Source organism: Caloenas nicobarica, chromosome 18, assembly GCF_036013445.1.
Source record: "Caloenas nicobarica isolate bCalNic1 chromosome 18, bCalNic1.hap1, whole genome shotgun sequence".
In the NCBI taxonomy this organism is placed as follows: domain Eukaryota; kingdom Metazoa; phylum Chordata; class Aves; order Columbiformes; family Columbidae; genus Caloenas; species Caloenas nicobarica.
Window position 1 is genome coordinate 3,414,225 of NC_088262.1, and position 23,290 is coordinate 3,437,514.

Genomic DNA, 23,290 nt, shown 5'->3' on the forward strand with positions numbered 1-23,290 from the left:
ATGGAACCGTGTTCAGTTTCTTTGGAGCATACGGAGCTCGTTTACAGCAGGTTCTGTGTAACGAGAGTCGCCTGTGCTTGGGGCAGCCAGCAGGCAGCACACAGGGCCGCACTTGCATCCCATACATCTCAGCATATATACATCAGTCCCTTCCCCCTGCACTGCAGGCAGGTAGCAATAAAGCTCCTTCCTAAAACTGCATTAACACACAGTCATTTCCGCACTGCAGACTCCTCAGGCCTCTTATCCAACACAATTTCAGCTTTTTAGGAAAGTTTTAAACTGTTCGTGTGGATTGCACTAAAGAAAAGATGGAGCTTGAACGTCCTTGCTGAAAAATGGATATAAATGTGAAGCCCGCTGGTTCTGATTCAACAGCAGCTGTGCAGAAACTGTTCTGAATCCATGAACCAGCTGCAGCAATGGGCACTTGCAATAGTACAGAGTAATCTGAATATCAAACCAGCCAATTACATTTTATAAAATAAGCTCCTGGGGTTTGTGAGTTTTACTTGTCTTTTCAGTAAGATGTATCCATAATCATAGATACTTGTAGAACAGTTTCTGAGATGTTCTTGTAACATAATAGGAACTTGGGAATATATTTTAAATGTTTATTTAGACCCTCCTTAAGCTTCAGGTAATACCACTGTGGGCATTTCACAGATAAGAATGACACCTGTCTGTCATCAGAACTCAGGAACATTCTGCGTTGCTTGAAAACAGCCAGTCAGCCCAGCTGGTGTGAACATGCAGATTTTCCCATGTTAACTCTGAATGCACCCAGTCACAAATACTCTTTCCACAAATGAAATCTTGTGATACAAAATTATCTTGTAGATTTTTACTGTCACGGTGAGTTCTTTTACTAAATAATGTTGTGTACTTTTAGAACGTAATTGTCAGGCTAGGTACAAAACCTAAAAAAGTTCGAGAAGGACTTGGAGACAATGTAAGTCAGCTAAACTGAGTCAAATAATCAGTGTAAGAAAATCAATTATGAAACAACATGTTATGGGTATTAGTGGTTGGTTACTGTTACTGATACTGTAAGTATGAATGTGTCCTGACGTTAAATTTACTAAACTGTATTTCACTTTATTATTAAGAAATCTATTTTCACAGAGTTATTTACTAATAAAGAGCATGTTCTCTGCTTGGCAAAATGCATCCTTAGCATGTTACTGACATGGCTTGTGAGCTTGTTTTCTGTTCCAGATAACAGTAAAAGGCTAACAGAGTATGAGTTAGTGGTGTTCCGTGTTTCCTTTCGATCAGAATTGTAGACTGCATTTCATTTTCACTGATAAAGCATTGCATTGTGCTACTGATAGAACAGCAGAAGTTATATCTTTCCTTAAAAGCTGTCTTGTAAAATGCAGCAAAAGCCTGAAATCATGTAATGAGGAGCGGTGTGATACGAGAATTTGCAAATCCAAGTGACACAGGAAACTTGAGAAAAACAAAAGCCTCAGGAACAAAAAGCACAGTGTACGTTACCAGAGGCAGAACACATTTACAAGTGTACTGCGCCACTAACGTGCTCTGTAAGTTCTGTGAGGACAAAGTCAGAGGCTGTTTTCATGAAGCTCCGAAGTTACCAAACTGTTGTAAAGAACAGACCAAAATTCTGACACGTTCACCTCCACCTTCCTCTCACGGAGATTTATTGAAGGCATGGCAATACTCAGAAGAGTAAGGTCGCAGGTCAATTAATTGGAGTCCTTATGTTTGGACTGGAAGTGTGGTTTATGACAAATCTTTTTAAAATGTGTAATAATTGCTGTGAATTGCAGAGCAAGCACGTAACAGATTATGCACCAGTTTGACAAGATCAGGCATGCCCAGACAACGATAAACTATCTTACTGGAACAATCAGCCTGATTTGTAGAATATTTCTGGTTCTTACAATTCATTAAATTGCTTGAGGCTACAATACTGTTAACGTAGTCACTATTAATTCACTTACCAGTATAATCAAGTGTTAGTTTCTGGCATCTAAGCTGATGTATGCTCTAACAGTAAGAATGGTTGCTGGTTATGAGATGTACTATGCAAAGATAACATAAAATCTTTTTGAAAGTTCCTGGAAAGGTAAGTAAATATTTATAATATTTCCGTATCTATCCTTTATTCCGAGAGATCTTCTAAAATCTTTTTAGAAGATCTTGGCCTTTGCCAGGGCCTGCACCTCAACACTTTTTGCCTACCTTACGTTCCACAGATACTCCTAAACAATTTCCACTCGTTCCTGTTCTCTGACTCCCTTTGACTTCACCTTCTTGCACCTTCCTTGGCTGATATAACTACCTTTATGAGCCAATTTTCATAAAGCTAGTTGCTCCATGCTTTTTTTAAAATTCTTTTTGGCTTCTGCTGAAAGACTATGTGTTCCTAGAACCTTCTCCTTAAAAAAAAAAAAAAAGTTTGCATTGAATCAATGGAAAATGCCAACAATTTTGAACTTTTTACAGATATGACTATGGATGATGTTCGAGAATACGAGAAAAATATGCATGAAAAAACCAACATTAAAGTTTGCAACCAACATTCATCTACTGTGGATGAAATAGAGAGCCATGCCACAGCAAGAGTATGTCCATTTTTAAGCATATTGCCCATCCTCACCTGATACACCTGCACAGATCAGAGAAGAGCAACGAGCTGATCTTGCTGACCAGTCAGTGGAATTTTGGGGAGATTTTGCTTCAGTAGGAACAGAATCTTTCTCCATGAAGTGCAATCCTGCCTTTCATTTGCTCTGTAAACTGCCACTGATGTAAGAAGGGTGGGGTTGGGCTCATCTACAGCTCCCTGGCTTCCAGGAAACACAATTCTCAGATTTCAGTTGGATGTGTAAAGAGAAAGTTAAATATCAGTTAAAATGCAGGAGTTCAGAGTGATTCAGTCAAAAAGCCAGGAACATGGGGAGTGGAAAATTTCTATGGGACTGAAAAAATTGTTTGCTTTGCCAGGAACAAACAAACAAACAAACAAAACCCCACGGAATTATTCACTCTTTTCAAACTAATTTTAATGTTGCCATTGATTACCTACCAACAAGGTGAGAAGTATTTTCAGAAGTATTTAACAGCAGTTTGTGGAGAAGGGCAGGTCTGTGAAGGTTCTTTGATGCAGATTCTGGAAACTTCATAAAGTTTTTAAGTTCCTGATCTGGGTGCCTCAAGTAGAAGCCTAAAATTAGAAATTATTGCTACCTGCAAATAGGAAAGATGCAGTGATATTTGCATTTGAAATGTTATTATTCCTTTATTTCAACTGACCGTGCTGTAGAACTCGGTGATGATTCTGCTCAGGTAACGAGTGTGGGGCCCGGCCAGAAGGGCCACGTCTTGAGGTCTTTTCTTTGTTCTTACTCAGTAAAAATTGTCACCAGCCTGAAAAGATGGTGTCTAAGCAATAACCAGAAAGGTGATTCTTGGGTTCGTAATGCTGCAGCTCCATGGCCACCGAGGTTACTCCTTAGCGGAGCAGTAAATTGAGAATAAGTTCTGACTCTGAATGCAGTTTGTCATCCTTAGTTCCCATGTGGCAAAATTGCCATTGAGGTTGTCACGGAATTTGACATTAAAAAAAAAGATGAGAGTCTGAGCCACCTTAGCTCAGGGTGAGGACTTGTTTTACTTGAGTGTGTATCAGAACAGAAGTGAATTTAAAGCAAGTGTTAGGTAAAAAGCCAAAGTCAACTGAAAGGACAACAAGTATTTCATATCTGAATTTAAAATGGACGGTCTTTGAGGCTACTACCACTTAGTAAGACTTTATTCAATCTTCACTTAAATGGCCAGTAAACTGAGAAATCTTCCTGTCTTCTTTCACTTTCATTTATCCAAGACAGCTTTTCTTTCATGTTGTACATAAGTCCTCAACCGAAAATAGCTGAAATGAATGCCCGGGCTCCCTTTGATGTCGGGGGCTTTTACGGCCTTTGAGTTCAGAAACACCACACACAGTTACAGGTGAAACAAAATGTAAATCAGCAAAACAGGTTCAAAGTATCTCCGACGCAGGTAGGTGGAGTTCGGCTGAGACCGTCTGTTTGTTTCCACCGTGTATCTCAGATTTGAAAATAGCTCGGTGCTCGCTCCTGATACCCGGCACAGCAGCGTGGGCTGAAAAGGTCCCCGGAATGTCGCTGCAGGGAAGGGAAGAGGCAGCTGGCAACACACACGCTTTTGTTTCTTTAATAAGATGTTGTAATACAACATAAAGCTGCTTATACATAACATTTGCAGCCAAGGCTATGGATGCACGCAGCTGGGTAACATTTAAAAGTTTGATGATCTGAAAGTATAGGATTCTGTCATATACATGGTGAGCACCATCGCCAGTCCTGTGTCTCAGACACCCAAATGTGTGAGAATTTTAAATTTATTAAAATGCTAGTGTTTTTTTTCTGAGGTTTTTTTGAGCTTTCAGAGCTCAAAGAATCTATACAGTGGTTTAATAAAACATTACTGCTAAATCATGGTCTTGAAAAAGAATGCCATATACCATGAGAGCTACCAAGGAATCACACAAATTGACAACGCTGGTAAGGGAAGAGTAGAGGATGCTGGTAATTGTGTCTTTAGCATCAAAGAACTCGGGGCTTTTTTATTTGATTATGAAACATAAGTTACCCATATCCTACCACACTCCCACATCAGTTCAGTCATAGGTTTCATCCTTTACCCTCTGAACGTCACCTGAGCAGCCTTTACTAGTGAGCATGGAGCCGGGGGGCAGCCAGTACCAAAATTATTTACATATATACAAGAATGTAAACGGAACTCTCAACTGACTGTTTCTTTTAATCATATCTTCCAAAGGTTTAGTATAATGTATAAAATAAGTACCCTGAGAGAACTCAGGAGATATTTTATTGGACTGCTTTCACTGTGTCTTTTTTTCTCTCTGGGAGTAGTCAGCTATTTCAGTATTTAGCAGATGGTGGGTTTTGCTCTGTTCTACTGGTAGATAGGAATTTGCTGAGTTTAATTCTGTGAATACTTCAAATTTACAATTTTAACACGATGCTCAGTGAAAACCATGAAATTTGTTTCACTTGTCTCAGCGGACATCTTGCCAGGCAACGTAGACATGAAGTGGCAGGTTTCAAAGAGTCTTGCTGGTATTTTGCTCGGGTTTTCCCTTTGTAGCAGATGTCTTTCGTCCAGGATTTTATTTCAAAAGTTGTGCAGGGCTCAGCTCGGAGCCCATCGACGCTGGGGTCGCTCTGCCCTCTTGTGGGTTCTCCAGCGCTGTCACACGTTGTCACCTCAAGACTCGCCGCTTTCAAAGCTTTCTGTGGACGCGGTTTGCCATTGCAGAGTGACTAACTTCTCATATCATCTCGCCTCTGTTTTTCAGGCAATTAAGCAGTGGTTTTGTCAGTTGGCCATAAATGTTTAAGTACAGATTCTGGATGGAAAAGTTGGAAAGCGTGTTGTGGCTTTATCAAGTGAGAGGGAATTCTTCAGGCTTTATTAGCAGAAAAGCAAAACGGGCTCAGTTACGTGCGCGCAGCTGCAGCTCGAAGTCAGTAGAAGCTGTGCAGGAGCGGAGAGAGAATTTTTCATCCTTTGATAATTACAGTAGACAAAGCGATGACAACCCTGTACTCATTCATGCTCATAATTTAGGTGAAAAAAAAAAAACCCACATAAAAATCTGTTAGTTTTATTTCGTTTGGAGTTCTGAAAAATTCTACTTGCTAACTGTGTATCTAAATGTATTTCTTAATTGCCTGTGAAATAGCTTGATTTTTCCAGCAGTTACAGAGGCAGCACTCTTTATTCAGTTCAGACCCAGGTAGAAGAACCATTAGTCTGTGATTAATGTACTTAACTTCTTTTTCTTTATGTAGCCGCTTATTGTACTCACATCAATGCATCACAATAGGAAGGCATTCATGTGGAGAATCACTTAATGATATGCACGATAAGCAATCCCTGATTTAGAATTTGGATGGAAGTCGTTTAACTGAGTCAATGAAATGATCATTTGAAATGATTCTAACGTGCCTCTGTCTGTCTTTCCTTCTCGTTGAAGACATGACAATGGATGAAGTCCGAGAGTTTGAACGAGCAACTCAGGAAGCCACCAACAAGAAGATCGGGATTTTCCCACCTGCAATATCTATCTCTAGCATTTCCATGCCTTCTTCGACCCGCAGTGCTCCGTCTAGTGCCCCATCAACTCCTCTCTCCACAGATGCTCCTGAATTCCTAACAGTTCCCAAAGACCGGCCTCGGAAAAAGTCCGCTCCAGAAACTCTCACTCTTCTAGACCCAGGGAAAAAAACCCTTTAAGTTCCCCCAGCATGTTTCCTCCTGATAAGCCATGTCTACCACAGCAAGAGTGACGTAACTTCATTTCTACAAAGGTCATGGTGGTTTGTTGGTTGTTTTTTTGCTTAAGAGAATCTTACTGGTGTGGAAAGGTTACTTCTTTCCTCAGACTTGATCCTTAAAACCTTCAGAGAAGTGCATGCAAGAGAACATAGTTTATATATTCCTGATGTAGTGTTTCAAGCCATATGGTGCGTCTTACTGACATATAATGAAATAGTCTGAGGGGAACCCTACAAAAGAAAAGAAATTGTTCCGTAGCAGTATTCAACCTACAAATTCTCATCTAGGTCATAGCATTTATAATTAGGAGTAGGTGTATAGTAAAGCTGCCAAGGACTTGTGAGGCAAATTAGCGCCAACTAGAACGCAGGGTTAACAGGAAACAAACCTTCCCATTTTCTTCTTTTATAGCTGATTTTAAAACCGTTCCTACACTCAAGCTTCTCCTGTGTATTCATAAACCTTTGACCTGTAACTCATTGTACTTGAACACCAACAGCAACCACTCAGATTCACATTCTGCTTAATACGACTCAGGATTTGGGGCCTAGCTAACAAACACAAAACTTTTCAAACCTGAAATACCACTGTATCCAAGCCCCAACTGTAATTAATTATACTGACTTTGAGGCCATTGAACTATTTCTATCTTGCACAGAATTTGTAAAAGAAACCACCTGTTTCTTGTAGATAATGTATTTTAATAGCTCTCCCCTGTCCTTTTGTGATCTCTTTAGTCCGTATTGGTGTTCATCAATGGTGTTCCATGTTTAAAATTGAAAAAAGCAGCTAAATTGAGCCAGTTGAGAAGCAAAACCAATGAATTCTGTCTTCACTGGAAGAAGGGTGGTAGTTACGCTGTGAGACCTGGAATGTAAAGGGAAGAAAATATGAGACTCCTTTTTCTTTCCTGCCTTGCATCTTTCCTAAACAGCTCCGTTTCCACTAACAGAAAGCTGGTTCCAGGCTTTGCTATCATCTCTAGGGAAGGGGCGAACAAAATCAGTCACTTCGAAAAGGAAATGAGTGGTGGGGCTGCTCAGTCCGTGTAGGGTGAGGTTAAGGAAACAGAAGTGCTCTGCCTGGTCTGCATGTGAAATCTCTCTTCAGTCTCAGGAACTCGCATGTAGAAAAGGATGTTTCCCGGTAGGGAAGTGTAGATTGTTGAAGGAGGAGAAAAATAAATGGCAAAAGCGGTCTCTTCCTTCCTTCCTTTTCAAAATGTAAGCTCAGTGAGAAACTTTGCCCGCTGACCCCGTTTGGGGTGCTTTCTTCTCTTTCATACGAGTTCCTATTTATTGAGTGCTGGCAGTGTCTGTCTCCTGGTAGCTGTAGTAGGCGTTGAATAAGCCGCTCTTCAATGCCAGTGAATGATCCTGTTACCTGAATCATATCATCAAAGTGGGTGATATTTGGTACCGCCAGTAACACGATACATGGATTTAAAAACAAAATGTAAAAAAAGAGAGTCCTGTGGAGCTGAGCTATCGTGGAATATTGAACAATCAGTTTGGGGATGGCCTTTCACCTGGACGGGACATTTGTGCCGCCTTCTCAGCACAGTGCTGTGATTGCACTGGCTGAAATGCACTGAACTTCTCAACGGCCAGAGATCTAATAGACGTTATGTCAAATGTGTGATTTTATAGGGTAGTTTTAGTAGCAGGAGAGGTAACTCCACTGCCAGCCTGCACTGAAAACAAGTGTATATTTGTTTGATAGTTAAAATCCTCTCGCTAGCAAACTCCGGGAGCTCCTGGTTGGCTGTGGGCTGACTTCAGGCATTCTCCCGCTTACTGTCCATGTTTTGCTTTGCTTCGCTTCTCAGAGCTGGTAATTCTGTGTGATTAGCAAACAAATGGGTGATGATTTGTTTGTTTAAAATGAAGCTGCTGTAATGATGCAAACAAAACGTTCCTACATAAGTTTATGATTTCAGCTTAAAAAGTGTGCAGATTAAGTATTCATGATTATAACTGGTCTAATCTTTTTCTTATTATTTATTTAGTAGCGAGATTGGAACATTGGCAGAGAAGGGAAACCTTTGAAAATATAAAACACTGTTTGGTTGTTTTTTCATTTCCTGAATTTGACCTGTGTAGAAATAGTCTAGGTCTGCTCCACCTGAAAGTCTATTTTTCAATGAATTTTTTCTTTGCTCAGCCCTAGTCATAATGTCCTTGTGCTTACATTAGTGTTTCTATATACGTTTTGGCATCTGGGTTTGACACAGTCGTACCTTTACTCATATTCAACGGATTTATTTCCAATCCCATGCAGATACATTGATTGTCATCTTAAGAAGGTGTGGGGATAAGGCGTGTATGAAAATGATTAACACACCTGAACAGGACACATCTTAGTAGCTGCGTGACAGAGGTGTAGGAGAAAGGCGCTGATCGTGTAATGGAAAAATGAGACTGCTTAATGCTGCCGCAGCCCTTCCACCTTCTCAGAATTACCAGATTTATTGACCAAACAGCCTGAACTCGGCATTGGCCACAAGGATCACGATCAGCCCCGTTGCCTCCTTTTTGCTTCCTAGTGAAGGCAAATAAAAAGATCAGTCATGTGTCGTTGCTTTGGATAAGAAATACCCCAGGCTTTTCAGTGCCTGTGTAAGCACCCTCTGCTGCGTCCTGCTTTGCTTTCTCCATCAGTCATCACCCATTTGGTCGATATGGTCTTTAAATATCTTTTTCTGTTAGTTGGGGTTTGTTTGCTTTTTAAGGTAGGATAACTTTTTCTAGAGTATTCCCAGCAAATACAAAAAAAAACCCCACAAAATTAAACTAAAAGGAAGGTCTGAATATTTCAGTGTAACATCTTGAGGCAAAGGGTTGTTTTCATTCCTGATTTTATCACAGTGCTTTCTGTTGGATTTTCAAACATGTTTATTAGGAGGAAAATAGAGAACATTTTGCAGGTGTTCATCGCTTCTTTTGCAAAAATAAATTCTGTGATGATTTAGTGAGCACATCTTCAGAGGATGGTGCCAGCAGCACAGGCACAATCGCCGCCTGCGTGGCTCTGCCACGGTCACTGGCGAATTACATGATGCGGCTCTGCCAGAGCTTGACAAGGAATTTTTCATCAAGGACAGTACAGTTCGGAGCAAATCGTGATTATTTTGTTTGACTTTCTATTAAAACCTCCTCCCAGCTTTGCTGAAACTTTTATGTATTTCATATAGAACAATCATGACAAAATAACTGGCGATTCATTGCAGTCTTTAGAAGGGTCAATCTGATAAATTTAAAAAGGAAAGAATCCATAAAGACTATGAGGAGCAGCACATTCCCAAAACACATACTTAGTAGGATTTCTTATTAATGTAATGTTTGATTTTGTAAACGACTGGATAAATCCTATGGAAAGAAACTATTTGACCTTATTCTTTGGCTTTTTTGATTATTCTGGAAGGTGATTTTGTGACATCTAGTAGCCAGTTTGCATTAATTGCTGCTGTAGAAATTTTGAAATGGAAATATTTGTTCCTTGAATTTTAGTTTGTAACAAGATCGCTGTATTTTGTTAAAACTGCTTTGAAGCTTGCTGCACTATAACCTCAAAACAATGTGCTATCATTTGAAATAAGCCAAATGTATATGCTTTTTATGAATTAGTGAGTGCAGTAAGAGAGAATTCATTATCTTGTCAATAGGAGCTTTTCTGTTTCCATTGTTTGGACTTGGTTTTATATGTGTAAGTTAAAATTGCTAAATAAGTCTAACAATGTTTTGCTTTAAATGAACAGCATGGTCATTGAATTACAATCTCCTGTAGTTTTGTGGTGTCACTAGAACAGGTTTCATTGGTTTATTTCATTTCCGAGATAATTCCACGTGAGACTGACTGTCCGGTAATTCATTTCTCTATATAGAGCGGTGATGGCTACATTAGGCAATACATCACCACCATCGAAGAAGGACCAATTTTTGAAAAGCTTTGCATGTTCAATAATGCAAGGCTCAGCAGGAGAATTTGATTGTCATATTTCTCATTCATATCACTTAGTTTCTGATTTTTCCAAGTTATTTATTATTTTTAATATTGTATTTTTCCTTGCATTGTGTTGTAAATAAACTACCAACAATTATTCTTTACAATTGTGGCTATTCTCTTTTACTCCATTAACATTTCAACCGCCAGCTCTGCTGAGTCACTTCCTCAAAATTAAAAAGCACAAAGAACTGGCTTCCTATGGATAACTTAAAGGCTTTAAACATCTACTAGGTTTTGGTGTTCCTCACCTTTTTAAAGATTTTATCAGGACAGGTGCCCGTCAGTCTGGTGTTTGCCCATTCATTTGTAAATGCCCACTTGGTTGACAAGGAGGATTTTCAGCAGGGGGTCGAATTCTCTATGCAGGGTTTGGCAGCCTGGTGGTGCAGTAAGTACTGGAAAAGAAACCACTCGAAACCTCTCCGGAGGTAAGAATCCTCCATCCCTTGTCTACAAGTAATTTCATTTTAATCAACAGAAATTTCACATGTACAACGATTCTTTAAGCTTTTGAGTAGAGGTTTACTCCACAGAAATAAAGCTTTCTCCGCACCAGAAAAATGGAACTCAGCATAAAAAACACTTCACGGCAGGGTAGGACAGGACACAAGGAACAAACATCGGCCTAGAAGATGTTTAAGGTAGAAATCACTCAGAACTGAGACAGAAACCGCGTGGCCCTGCGCGGCTGCGGGTCTGCGGTGATGGACTCTGGTGGCTCCAGTGCCTGAAGACGCTGTTGAGGGGAGCGCTGGGGCCACGGCCAGCGGGACTGGACGGGTTTTGTCACCAGCGTGGGTTGTGACTGTTGTGACTGTCCACCGTGAGGTGACGTTATGGCTGGATTCTCCAGCAAGCGGGTGTGACAGCGGCAAGACTCCCAAGATTACCCAGCTGGCAACGTGTTCTCCAACAGCGGTGAACAGCTGGGACCGCAACACCTCTGATGGTCGGGTCTGGGCTGTTGTGTTGGTGGTTTGGTTTGACTTGATGTTTATTATAGTTTGGGTTTCATTTAAATCCACACACAAAATACCACTGCATGAAAATACATTACAGCTTGGGTAAAAACCTGGACGTGATCCTGCAGCTGTTAAAATTGGTGGAGTTGGTTTGTGCTCTTGCAGAGGGAAAAAAATCCACCTGTTGTTCTTTACAAAAGTGAGAGATCTCATAGGGCAGAAATACATAAAATTATAGTCTGAAAACCCAGCAATGTTTTATCGTCTAGATGCAAAACTACAGAAGCCTTTTATCTAATGTCCTCATGCTAATCTGCATATAAATGACACTTCTTTATGACGAACACTCATATAACTGTATGAACGGCCGTGGAAATGATCTGATTGATGCACGAAATACATTGGGACAACCGAATAAAGGAAATTCTAAATGCCGCCGATTGCCCCACTTCATAGCGGCGCTCTAAAAAATTAATGCCTGTTCCTCAATTTTAGAATATTTAAAATATTCAGAACGCGTAGTATTTGTAGGTCCTTTCTAAACAGCAGCTGGCATAGCCTCCCTAGCCCCTCAGGGGCCTGGCAGTGCCGGTGTGGCAGAGTTCAGCCACACGACAGAGCGCAACAAGTCGCGACACAAAACTTCCCTGTCGCGGGGAACTTCCCGCGGCGCCCGGAAACTCCCGAACAGCCTCGGCTGTTTCCGCCACTCCACCTCTCGCCGGGTCACGCCGCGGCCAAGTCTCGCGAGAGGCGGCCGCTCGCCAAGATGGCGGCGCTGTGCGAGAGCTTCACGCTGTGCGGTTTGGGTCCCGGTGCCGGTGTCGGCCTCGGCGGCGGCCTCCTGGCGCTGGAGCCGGGCCCCGAGCCCGACCACATCCTACTCACCGACCGTGGCAGGACGGCCACGCTCTTTAAGGTAACGGCCCGGCCCAGCGCCGGCCGCGGGGGGCGTCGCTGCGGCCGCCGGGCAGCCCCGGCCTGTGGGCGGGTCCCCGCGCAGCGCCGGGCCGGAGGGAGGCGTGGCCCCGCTGTCACCGGCTGGGCCCCGCTGTCACCGGCTGGGCCCCGCTGTCACCGGCTGGTCCCGGTTGTCACCGGCTGGTCCCGGTTGTCACCGGCTGGGCCCCGCTGTCACCGGCTGGGCCCCGCTGTCACCGGCTGGGCCCGGTTGTCATCGGCTGGGCCCCGCTGTCACCGGCTGGGCCCCCCTGTCACCGGCTGGGCCCCCCTGTCACCGGCTGGGCCCCGCTGTCACCGGCTGGGCCCTGCTGTCCCTTGATCCCGCCCGGCCCTGCTCACCTGCACTCTGCCGGTGCAGCCAGTGTCAGCTTAGGTGGTCGCTTGTGAGTTTTTCCTTCTGCTGAGTTTCTCCATTCCCCGTTCCGTGGAGACTCCCATCCCAAAGCTGCAGGGTACGGAACGTTTCCTCACGGTTGCCGCCGTTTTGTCCGGCTGCCAGTTCTGTGCCAGGCACCTTCCTGTTGGCAGGAGGGTAAAAGATTCTAATTTGCAGCACTTTAAACTGAAAGGATGTTCTGCTGTCTTAACATATGCCTATGTTTCATAGAATATAATAAGAAACTTTAAGAAAGTATTTGGATTTATACCTTTAATTGCCTCTCATATTAATGGGACAGGGAGTTCTATCTCAGTGGGTTCATGATACAACCAGCCTCCTTTGGGTTGTTTAGTCACCCTGCCAAGACCACATGCAGAACATAAACACGTTGGTAAATATGCCCAATGCAGCTCTAGACTGAGCAGAGGGGTCGAGTACCTGCGGAGGAGCCACATGGAAATTGTACGTAAGGTGAGTTTAGGCAATAAAGATTGTTGCTCTTGGTCTCAATAACTTGCATCGGAATAGGAAGAGGAAAAGTGTGGTTCTGTGCATGACTGTATTAGTGAGTAGAAGTAACGTGTCTTCACTTGGGAAAAGCCACGCATTGTACCTGTGCTTCACGGCATAAGCCCATCTGACTATTACAGCTCCAAGTTATTTCTTATGTGAAAACGAACAATTTCTAATTAATGTAGAGTTCTTTCATGTTACTCTGAAATTTTTTGTGTTAAGGTCAGAAACAGAAACGCTCAGGCAGAAGGTCTGAGTATAGAAGTTTCCATATTTCGGTATTCTTACTCAAATCTGATGTGGCTGCCTTGCATTTCCTTTCTGTCGTGATAAAAATCCCAAAAGTGTACCATGGTGTATTCTAATTACAACGTCTTCCGACCCTTCTAGGTTTCAGATCAGAAGCCCCTCGGTTGTTGGTCAGTTAAACACAGGCAGATTATCACGTGTCCAGTCGTATGCAACTTTGAAACTCATGAATATGTAGCTGTTCATGATGACAAGGTGAGATGCTCTTATCTTTTCTCAAAGGAAAAAAAGATGTAGTGAGTCCTCGGAGTGAATGTAGATAGCGAAGAAATCAGCGGTGCTGGATGTTTCAGTGATGTGCAGTTGGTAGTATTTTGTGTGCTGAGAAATCTCTATATTACTGGTTTATTGTGCTTAAAAAATTATGCTTCTCTTAAAGGTTTTAAGAATATGGAAGAACCAAGATATTAACCTGGACAAAGTATTTAAAGCAACGGTGAGTCTCTTGCTTATGTTCACTTTTATCTTAACATTTTGAGTGCTGGTGGAGGGGAGAGATGCTAATTTTCCTAGTACAGGTAATATTACATTTTAGCTGACCATCATCTTAACTTGTGCTTCGTGATGTTCTGGAGTATTGCAAGGAATCTACTGGGACTAAGAGACGTGAGCATCAAAGTATTACTCTTAAAGTGATTCAAATCCCAAGTCCAAAGTTTCTAAGGACTTTCTTTAAAGGTGGTGAATTATGCTCAAATATAGATTTTTCTGTTCTGGTGGATGTGTTAAAGAACACTTCGTGTTATGCTGGGCAGCAGTTGTTTGTACTCCTGACCCTCAATTATGGTTTTTTGATGTGATTCAGAAATGTGATGCTCATTTGGCTTTCCTGGCTTTTGTTGGGTAGTGATTTGCGATATTCACAGCATTTCAGAAAATGGGCAACTACTAGGTCTACGTTATTAGAAATCTTGCAGGTTCATCATTCTTCTGTGTCCTGGTGTACCATAACTGTTACTCGTTTATCGAAAGGACTTTAAAAAAAATCACAGAAAAAACACGTGGCTTTCAAAGTAATGTACTGAAGAACACAGAAATATTTTTTCTCTGTAGCTTTCAGCTGATGTGTACAGAATACATTCACTACCCAACGGAGGGCCAGTGGTGCTGTTCAAAGGAGGTGGTGTTCGGACTTTAGATGTCCTTTTGGAAGCCCCACAACAAGAAATTGAAAACATTCTCTCAGATGAAGTCATCAAGTAAGTGACACAAGTTTACAAAGCTTCTGCTCAGAGGAATTGATGGTGAAAGTTGTTCCATTTTTGAGGGGGTAGGGGAGAAATGTGAAGACTGAGGGCTTGGGGCTGTTTTTTTGCAACACTTTGTTTTTCAAATCTTGAAATTATTTATACGAATATCCTAAAAATAAGAGACTGCCTAAAGAATAGTGATATGACGTTAGGTATAGCCCTCAAATTTAGAAGACATTCATATAGCTTTTTGCTTTTAGGTGGAGTGAAGCTTTCATGGAAGATCAACAACATGTCTTAATGTTTGCTACTGAGAAAGTGAGTTGAATATTTTTTTAAAAAACTTTCATAGCAGCAAATCTAAGTTCTTTTTCTAAAATCCATCACCTGTTTCATTGGATTTTAAGAGATTTTAGTGAAATCATTATCTTGATTTAACCTATATCCTGTATATGTATTGTTTCTGATAGAACACTTGAATTAAAGTTGTGTTGCTTTCGGGGCTGAGGAGTCTGGCTCCTAGAAATTCAGAGAACAATTAAGATTAAATACAGTAGATGACTGTATGACTCTTCATTGCCCTCAAATACCTTTTCATTGTGAAGAACTTGAATAGAATTTGTTTTTTAAAAAAATATATGTGAATCTGTCTCTATGCAAATGCTTCTTCCTATGAATCCTTTTGTTTCATCAAATTAGAATTTTCTTTACATGGTTGAGCCTGCAAACTTTTCTGAATTAGGCTGCATGTCCTATAGAAAACACAAATTCCTAATTTTGCTCAACATTCAAAGTTAAGCTGTACTAGTAGCTGAATTTCTGTTACCTCTTTGTGTGAATTAAAGGAAAACCTTATTTTCTTTTTTGTTTTAGGATGGGGATTTTTTTGTCTACGTACAGAAACTTAAGACGAGTAGTCTACACAAATATAAGCTTGAACAACAGGAATTATCTAAGCCAACGAGTTTCACAGCATATATAAAAAATCAAATTATCACACTTCTGTGTTTGTGTAAGTTATATTTTCTAATGGGATGTGGTAATAAAGCGAAGAATTGTATGGAAGGACATAGAATGCTGATATTTATGAATGACTGTTTAATATTTATAGCTCTTTAAACTTTCTAAAACAGCTGATGGTAGAAGTAGTGATTAAATCTTCTTGATGTTTTAATGGCTGCAAAGGTTGACTGTTCCTAAATGTTATGACTTGTACCTTGCAGCTCTCATGCTAGCTATACTTTTATTTTGCTCTTTTGCATCACAATGTGTCCTTTGGATATCCTGTATTATTTCTTCTTTCAGTGCTCACTGGATTTTGTTCTCTTTGAATGTCCTCTTGCCATATTGTATCAAACAGGTTTTCCACAATAACAGATCATAAAAGCATCATCACTTTTCTTTGACAGATTCCAATGACTCTGTGTACAAGGTTCTGATACCTCTGCAGCAAAATACTGAAGATGAACAGCAAACTTTACACACATCACTGCTACTGAACCTTTCAGTATCTGGAAGTGTTCTAAAAGCAACATCTTTTGTTGTTCTCGATAAAGACCATGTCGCAGTATTAGGAAGTCTGGCCACATCTGGTGAAGAATCCAAAGGTAACTTGAAAAACCAGGTTTTCTTGAGATGTAACCAGAATGACTTGCTTCCTAATGTTGAACACATTACTAACTAAGCTCTTTTGAAACAGTTATGTCTATTTCCTCAAGTGTCTTTAACTGAAAGTAGCAAAGGCAAAAGTAGCATTTATGTTGCTTTTTGGGTTTGAAACATATCTCTAATTCCCCCAGAGTGCCTAACAATCTGGAATACAAAATTTCAGACATTGCAAACTTCAAAGGAACTTCCCCTGGGAACCAGTGGACAGGTAAGCTCAGTGTTTAATTTGTGGTCCGTAAGCTTTGTGTGTTTGGCGTGGTAGCGGTGAAGAGGCTGGGGGGCTTCAGAGTTCTGCTTCTGACTGGAAGAGCAGTGAGCACGAACTTGTGAAACAAAATTAATATTGACCAGTTGATGAGCAATTCTTGTCAGAATATTTAGCAGGAGGATGGTGGCCTATGGTAGTTTCTTTGATAAGTCACTGTCTTTTACTTCTGATGCTCCTGATTATTTGTTGAGAATGAAGTAGTTAATTAAATAGAAGACCCAGCCAGTATCTGTTCTGTTCCGTTTGCAATTGACAGCCTAAATAATCCCTGCATCTGCTGCATTTCCAGATGTTCAGGTGTCAATTAATGACAAGTAAACTGACACCTAAGTAACAAATGCATCAGTGAAATTGAACAGCTGACTGTTTGTGTCTTAACATTGTACAAGAGGGAATTTAAAAAATAAAATTATCAAGTGCACTTAAAGCAGCTGCTGTACTTGGAGACATCCCTGGAAATACTCAACAGAACACTTCTTATTTCTGTATTTAAAATCAGCAGTTAATGAGGGTCTGCTAATGAGTGTTAAACCTACCAAAATAGTTTAAAATAATCTAATTGCTGACTTTTAGTTGAATTTTGTAGTAAGGAGTTAAACATCGGCCTGTGCAGGAACACACTTCTCTGCTCATCTCCTCATTAATGACATGGTTTAATATTTTGCAGTTGTGGTGTTATGAGGAAAAGTTTTTTTTTACTCATGGGAAAGTGCTGACAGTGATGATGTACAAGTGTGAAACGTCATCTTTGGCAGCTGCCGTGGGAAAGCTCAAGGACAGTCGAACCCCTGGTAAGAATTGTTATAAATACAGTGAAATATCTCATAAACAGAAAACTTCTGAAATTGTATAAAAATTATTTTAATACAGTCTTATAAAGTTAATTGAATCTAAACAGCTTGAAGTAATGTAACACTGTATTCTGTTCCTAGCTGTTAAATTTACTGTTGCTGAGAACACCGAAGAACACAAATGTCTGAATTTATTGTGGTTTCACTTAAGCTGGGTTGTCATTCAGTACTGGATTTACTGAGAATACTGGAATGCAAGCAATGAATACTGAAAAGAAAATGAAGTGCCGTCTCCTATAAATTATTTTCAAATAGTTTGATTAGATGAGGCAATGTCAAACCTTAGTTTGTAACTTTTAGTTTAAAATTGTGCTGTCATAGTGTCTTTAATTTCTCACTGCACTAGTAAAATGCTGTTGCAAGTCATGCTCACAGTAAAATGTGTAATAACTTATTTCTCTTCCTCCCAGAGGCTAAATGGAGAAACAGTATGCAAAAAGGGTCATAAAATTAGCCGCTGCTGAAATAAAACTGGAAACTTTCTTAGCATAAAATGACTTGAATTATACTTTAGAAAATACCTATTAGTGTAAGAAATTGATGTAGTATTCATACTTTAATAAATGTGCTTTAAGTGTTACCTTCATATAGTTTCATTTTTGTGTTCACAGATGTGTCTTCATTCGTAGACTGGAACACCCTTGGAGATGAAGAGCTGGTGGCTTCCCCTCAGTCCCAGCCGTCTGTAGCTCTAAAATCTGAGTCCAAAATGACGGTATGTTAGCTGAGGAGCACGTGAGGTTTGGGGTTTGTTTCTCATCTCTTCCCCATGCTGCTACTTTTAGGTGTTGTAGCAGAAGGAAATTTCACTTTGCGTTCGTCACTCATTGTTTCTAACACTGTTTCTGTACTTGGACCGCCCAGTTACTAATTGTAATATGTTCAGCAAGTTGGCACATGAAGTTTCTAGTTTTCTTGACTGAAGTCCTTAAATATATACCATCTTTTTGGAGCTGAATAATAACTTCTTGTTTTTCTTTATAATAGTTAAGATCAAAAAGGAACACTGTTGCTGAGGTACAGCCAGATACCTTATCAGTTGGGCAACACCTAATAAAGCTAAAAGTAAGTAAACTAAATACCCTAAAGTAGTGGTTTACACACTCACAGAATATTCTAGTTGTCTCTTAAGCTCTTATCTTTTTCCATATCCTCTTGCATGTATCAGGTTGACAAAGCTGCCTGAAACAGGTGGTTGGAGGATAGTAGTAGTAGTAGTAGTAGTAATAGTAGTAGTATCATCATCATCATCATCATCATCATCATTATCATCATATGTATTTATTTTTTATTATTGTGCTAGAATAGTATTTGGACATGATTGAATTTAAGCTTTGTCATAGGGATGTGTTCTAGAACTGTACAATACAGGACTTTTAATAGCTGAGTTCTGAAAACTTTCACAAATTTGTTAATTTTTGATGAAAAGCTTCTCTTACAATAAAGTGAGAGGATATTTCACCCGAACTCTGATTTTTCAGGCTTTCTTAGATTCTTATTAATTGCTCGAATTTTGTTATAGACATTTGGGATCTAGAAAGTCAGAACGCTGTGAATTCCGCTGCAAATATAGCACTAAGATGTTCAGTTCCTGTCTAAAATTTGCAGCCAGTGTTGTGATAAAGTTTAAATTGCATCCCTTCCTGTGTGAATGTACCTAGAGTTCAGCTCTGGCTGGACATCTTGGTGATGTTACTGAAGTAACAGGTAAATAATACCTGAACAGTTATTAAAATAAAGTGCTGACCTGAGTTCAGAGTGAGTGGTTACCCTCGTTTGACTCTTCCATGGTTTAGAGAGGCTAATAAAACACAGACTGGTGAGGGGGTTTTGTAACTTTTTTTAGCTCGAATTCCAAAATAAGTCTGTTTCTACTTGCTCTAATTAGTAACAGTACAGTTCTCAAACCTATGCCTTGCACTTCTGAGTTGCACAGTATTTGTCATTTTCAGGACGTCTCTACAACTGTATTTGAAGAGGAATTGAGACAACTAATGTCAAAAGCACAGATGCCAGATTTCCAAGCTACCATTGGATGTGTAATAACTGCCCTTGTAAACAGATGTAAAACAAATCCAAAGTACTACCCTCAAAATTTGCTGCTACAGATAGTCCAAACCCGAGACTTGTCTTACAGGTGATGATTCTGCATTTTTTAATTGTAAGGACTAATCTTTAAGAATTTTTTTTAATAAGTAGAAATCCAGTTCTTTATAAAGCACTCTAGAGTTATCAAAATTTGCTATCAAAGGTGCTTATGCTTATTTTCTGATTAAGCTGATGCTTCCCAGATGGATTTTTGTTTAAAACAACATTAGTACTTCCGCATTAGTTGTCAACGTATTTTTTTCATATTCTTATAGTTTATGTCCAGATTTAATGGCTGTTGCTTTGGAGAAAAAAGATGTGCATCTCTTACAAATCTGCTTACAACGGTTTCCAGATATTCCTGAAGAAATTACTTATGCTTGCTTGCAAGTATTTTTAAGGTAAGTTGGAATCGCTCTTTTTTTTTTTCTTTTTTCTTCATCAAACCAAGCCCCTTAATAAAAAGTTGTGTGTTGCCAAGAATGGCTTTAATTGTATAGATGAGCAATTAATACTGTGCATGAAATACTTAATTCTGAGTACAGTGTATGCTGCAGTCTTGCAGACTGACAAAAATTTTACAAGATATCTGTTGCCTGTGTTAATTCTAATAATACAGTAACTTAAATTTTTGGAATAAAAAACCAGTACATGTATTGTTCAAGGTTCGTAATAACAAATTATTAAACATTCTCTTGTAGCCTTAATTCGTTCTGCAAGACTCTATATTTTAGTATATATTTCTACTTTTCTAGCAAGCTTCAAAGAGACTATAGTGTGCACTAATGTTGGGTTGATGGCATTGATGATTTTAAAGTTAATAATTAAAAGTATTAAATGTCTGAAATTTTCTTCTACAGCATTAGTGAAGCCTGTCTTCAAAGAACAGACGTGAATCTAGAATCTATAAGCAGTTACATTGATACTGAATTCAACAATAAAGGAGTTAAGACAGAAATTGTAGAAAATGGTTTCAATGCAGAGCTGGAACAAGACATCTGTGATTCCAAAAGCCCAAAGGAAACCCGTGTGCCGGCTGATGGTGAATCCTGCCCCGTTGGACCGCAGAAGGCAGCGTTGTTGTATCCTCTGTTTTAATGTAGGAAAGTGTGTGCATTATATGTGATGTGAATGCTTAGTATTACTAAAAGACATTCTGTTATTGATGAAAATTTCTGAGAAGTTCTGATAAAAGAAGTTCCTGCTCAGTAGAAAAATATTTAGAATGTAAATAGAAACAACTTTTAGAAAGCACCTGCACCAATTTAAACTATATTATTGTGAAAGTGTATTAAAACTTTGTCTATTTGAGAGAAAATAGCATCAGTGATTTTGATGTTTGCCTGTTGAAACACATGAGTTAATTACATGTTTGCAGTAAACGGAACTGTTCAAGCCAACTGTATGGTGATATTTCAGGTGCTGTATGTATTTCATGACAGAAGTAAGGGAGTTTCACAGAGCTGAAACAGGACCTCTCTTACAGAACCTGGAGAAATATTTTAATTAGAATTCACTTCAGTTTGTAGAAACTGCTATTTTTTCCTGCAATTTTATTTCCTTAATAGTACTGCACAGAAATGCTGTTCTCCATTCAGCTTACAGTGAAACATTTATTTTGCCTCATCTGAAAAACCTTCCAGCTCAGCAAGCTGTTGTAAGTATGTTAAAAAGTTTGACAACTGTATTATTTTGGGGGGAGGGCAAGGGAAGAGAGTGTACCAATTGTATATCAGAAACTTGCCATGCTTGCTGGAGTCTGAATTACAAACAAATGCAGGAAAATGAAATCAAGATGCTTAATAAGATTTAATGTTAAAAAATATCACATTTTTCCACGTATATACAGAACTTTTACTAATTTTTGCAGTCCTTGCTTATTTTAGAAAGTATAAGAAACCTTCTTTGTGACCCAGTGTACTTGGAAAATGTTCATATTTTGATAAGAAGTGTACCTTCTCTTGATTTGGTTGGTTTTTAAGAAAGGAATGTGTCTGAATGAAATTGCACTGGCACAGTTGCTGGAACAATGATTACCCCTGAATGTAACTTTACAAATATTGCTGAGTGAGAATTTTCAAACATCTAGCGATAGATTGTGTAGGAGAACCATAAAACTGATTTTTAATGCATACTATACGAGCATCTATGTTGCTTTAAAAAAAAAAAACCAACCTTGTGAGCATTACTGTGTGCAGGACAAAACTCCTTGGTCTATTAAATGTTTGTCCTTTAAAAATATTCTGACTTTCCTACTTTCAGCTGTTTCTCAGGTATTTATACTACCTGTATGTGAAATGCAGTGAAAAAATTAATACCGCTCTTCCCGGAACACACTCTCCAACTATAAATGAGGTGAGAAGGTGGTTCTAAGAGTTGTACTTCCTTCAGTTTCTGTGATGTATAACTTAGCAAGTAGTTGAGAATATCTAAAATCAACGAGGATCTACATTCGTTCCATAAAGTATTGTCTATTAATATTACCTGTTTCAAGTCAGATGTAACACAACACTTTACTATCAGAAAATAAATATACTGCATGAAAATATTAAAGCGTGCATTTTACATTAGAAGTTAATGTTTCAGAGTTTAGGTTTTAAAGCAAAATCTGTGGCATTTGCATGTTGTAAAGTGTAAGCGTGCTTTTCTTGTTTGTCTTCAGATTATGGATTGGATGTGCCTGTTACTTGATGCTCACTTCACAGTTATGGTGATGCTACCAGAAGCAAAAGAGTTGCTTTCAAAGCTGCATAAATTTGTGAGAGCCCAAGTAAGTTGCATCTTCTGGGATAATTATTTCATTTTAGTATGGATTTAGAATACAGGTGTTAAGAAGGTCAGAGCAGCAGACAACAAAAAGTAATACAGTAATTCAGATAATGTCTGTTCTCTGTACGCTCCTGCCTGAGTGTGAAATGGCAGTTGTGTCTCTTTCTTGTTTTGATTTCAAAAGTTGCTGTATTTGTTTGGTATAATTGTCTGAAACTGTGCACAACCACAGCTAGTCCCACAGTATAATGAAGCATGAAAAGAATTAAAATTTATTTTACTGTAAATATATGTTTTCTTGTTTTTAGGTACGATTCTACTCTGAGCTCAACAAGATTGAAGGAAGTTTGCACGAATTACAAAGACTAAACCACCAGAACGACTGTCAGACATACTCTATTGAAGTACTGGAACTTATTTGAATTTGAAATGAATTATTAACAACTTTATTTTTTGTTGATTCCTTTTATGATGAGGATGTATTAGCACTCCATATTGGGGATGTGAAGAGTTTTTTTTTCTACATAGGAGGAGCATGGTTACTCTGTAGCCACATGGGAGTTGTAAGTTTGAAACTTGGGTATTAAAAGCTCTCTTTTGGACTGGATGAGAAGCTGGATGTTTGCTTATATTTTCGTGTATAATTTTGATGTGCAATCATAAGAACATCCTAAAATAACACATGATTCTTGGCAAAGACTAAGACTGGCTTTAGTTAGTCTACAGCTGACCTCTAGTCTAACATTGCTCAGCAACACCTTGATGTCTCATAAATGTACATGTAACAGATTCTAGAGCTGAATACTTCAATGCCTAATACATGTTATGAAGTGATTTGGAGGGAAGGACTGGACAAAACAGCTCAATAATTTAAGCAAGAGCATATGCTTCCTTGTTAATAATGCCATCCAGCTGTAGGTTCTCCAGTTCTTTCCCTAACCCTTGGAGAAAGGAACCCATGTAGAAAA

General features: G+C 39.4%; 2 protein-coding genes across 5 annotated transcripts in view; both read left to right on the plus strand.

Moving 5' to 3' along the window:
• The window catches only part of PITPNC1 (phosphatidylinositol transfer protein cytoplasmic 1), a 69,206-nt gene extending 58,786 nt beyond the window's left edge, over window positions 1-10,420 (plus strand). For 3 of the 4 annotated variants that reach the window (XM_065647933.1, XM_065647935.1, XM_065647934.1), the window contains one exon: window positions 6,056-10,420. In XM_065647933.1, coding sequence (XP_065504005.1) covers window positions 6,056-6,315 — 260 coding nt within the window. In that variant the 3' untranslated portion in view covers window positions 6,316-10,420. Of the gene's footprint in view, window positions 1-2,475; window positions 2,595-6,055 lie in introns of all 4 variants that reach the window. The other variant, XM_065647936.1, reaches the window with a different exon arrangement.
• A 1,662-nt stretch (window positions 10,421-12,082) lies between these two features.
• Window positions 12,083-22,929, plus strand: NOL11 (nucleolar protein 11). The gene is made up of 18 exons (XM_065647832.1): window positions 12,083-12,243; window positions 13,570-13,683; window positions 13,868-13,924; window positions 14,542-14,687; window positions 14,939-14,996; window positions 15,552-15,690; window positions 16,088-16,285; window positions 16,478-16,554; window positions 17,282-17,405; window positions 18,077-18,180; window positions 18,453-18,530; window positions 19,418-19,602; window positions 19,829-19,954; window positions 20,414-20,635; window positions 21,132-21,210; window positions 21,816-21,908; window positions 22,216-22,323; window positions 22,631-22,929. Exons 1-18 carry the CDS (start codon window positions 12,094-12,096, stop codon window positions 22,742-22,744), a joined length of 2,172 nt encoding a protein of 723 aa, XP_065503904.1. The 5' UTR covers window positions 12,083-12,093; the 3' UTR covers window positions 22,745-22,929.
• The last annotated feature ends 361 nt before the right edge of the window (window positions 22,930-23,290 follow it).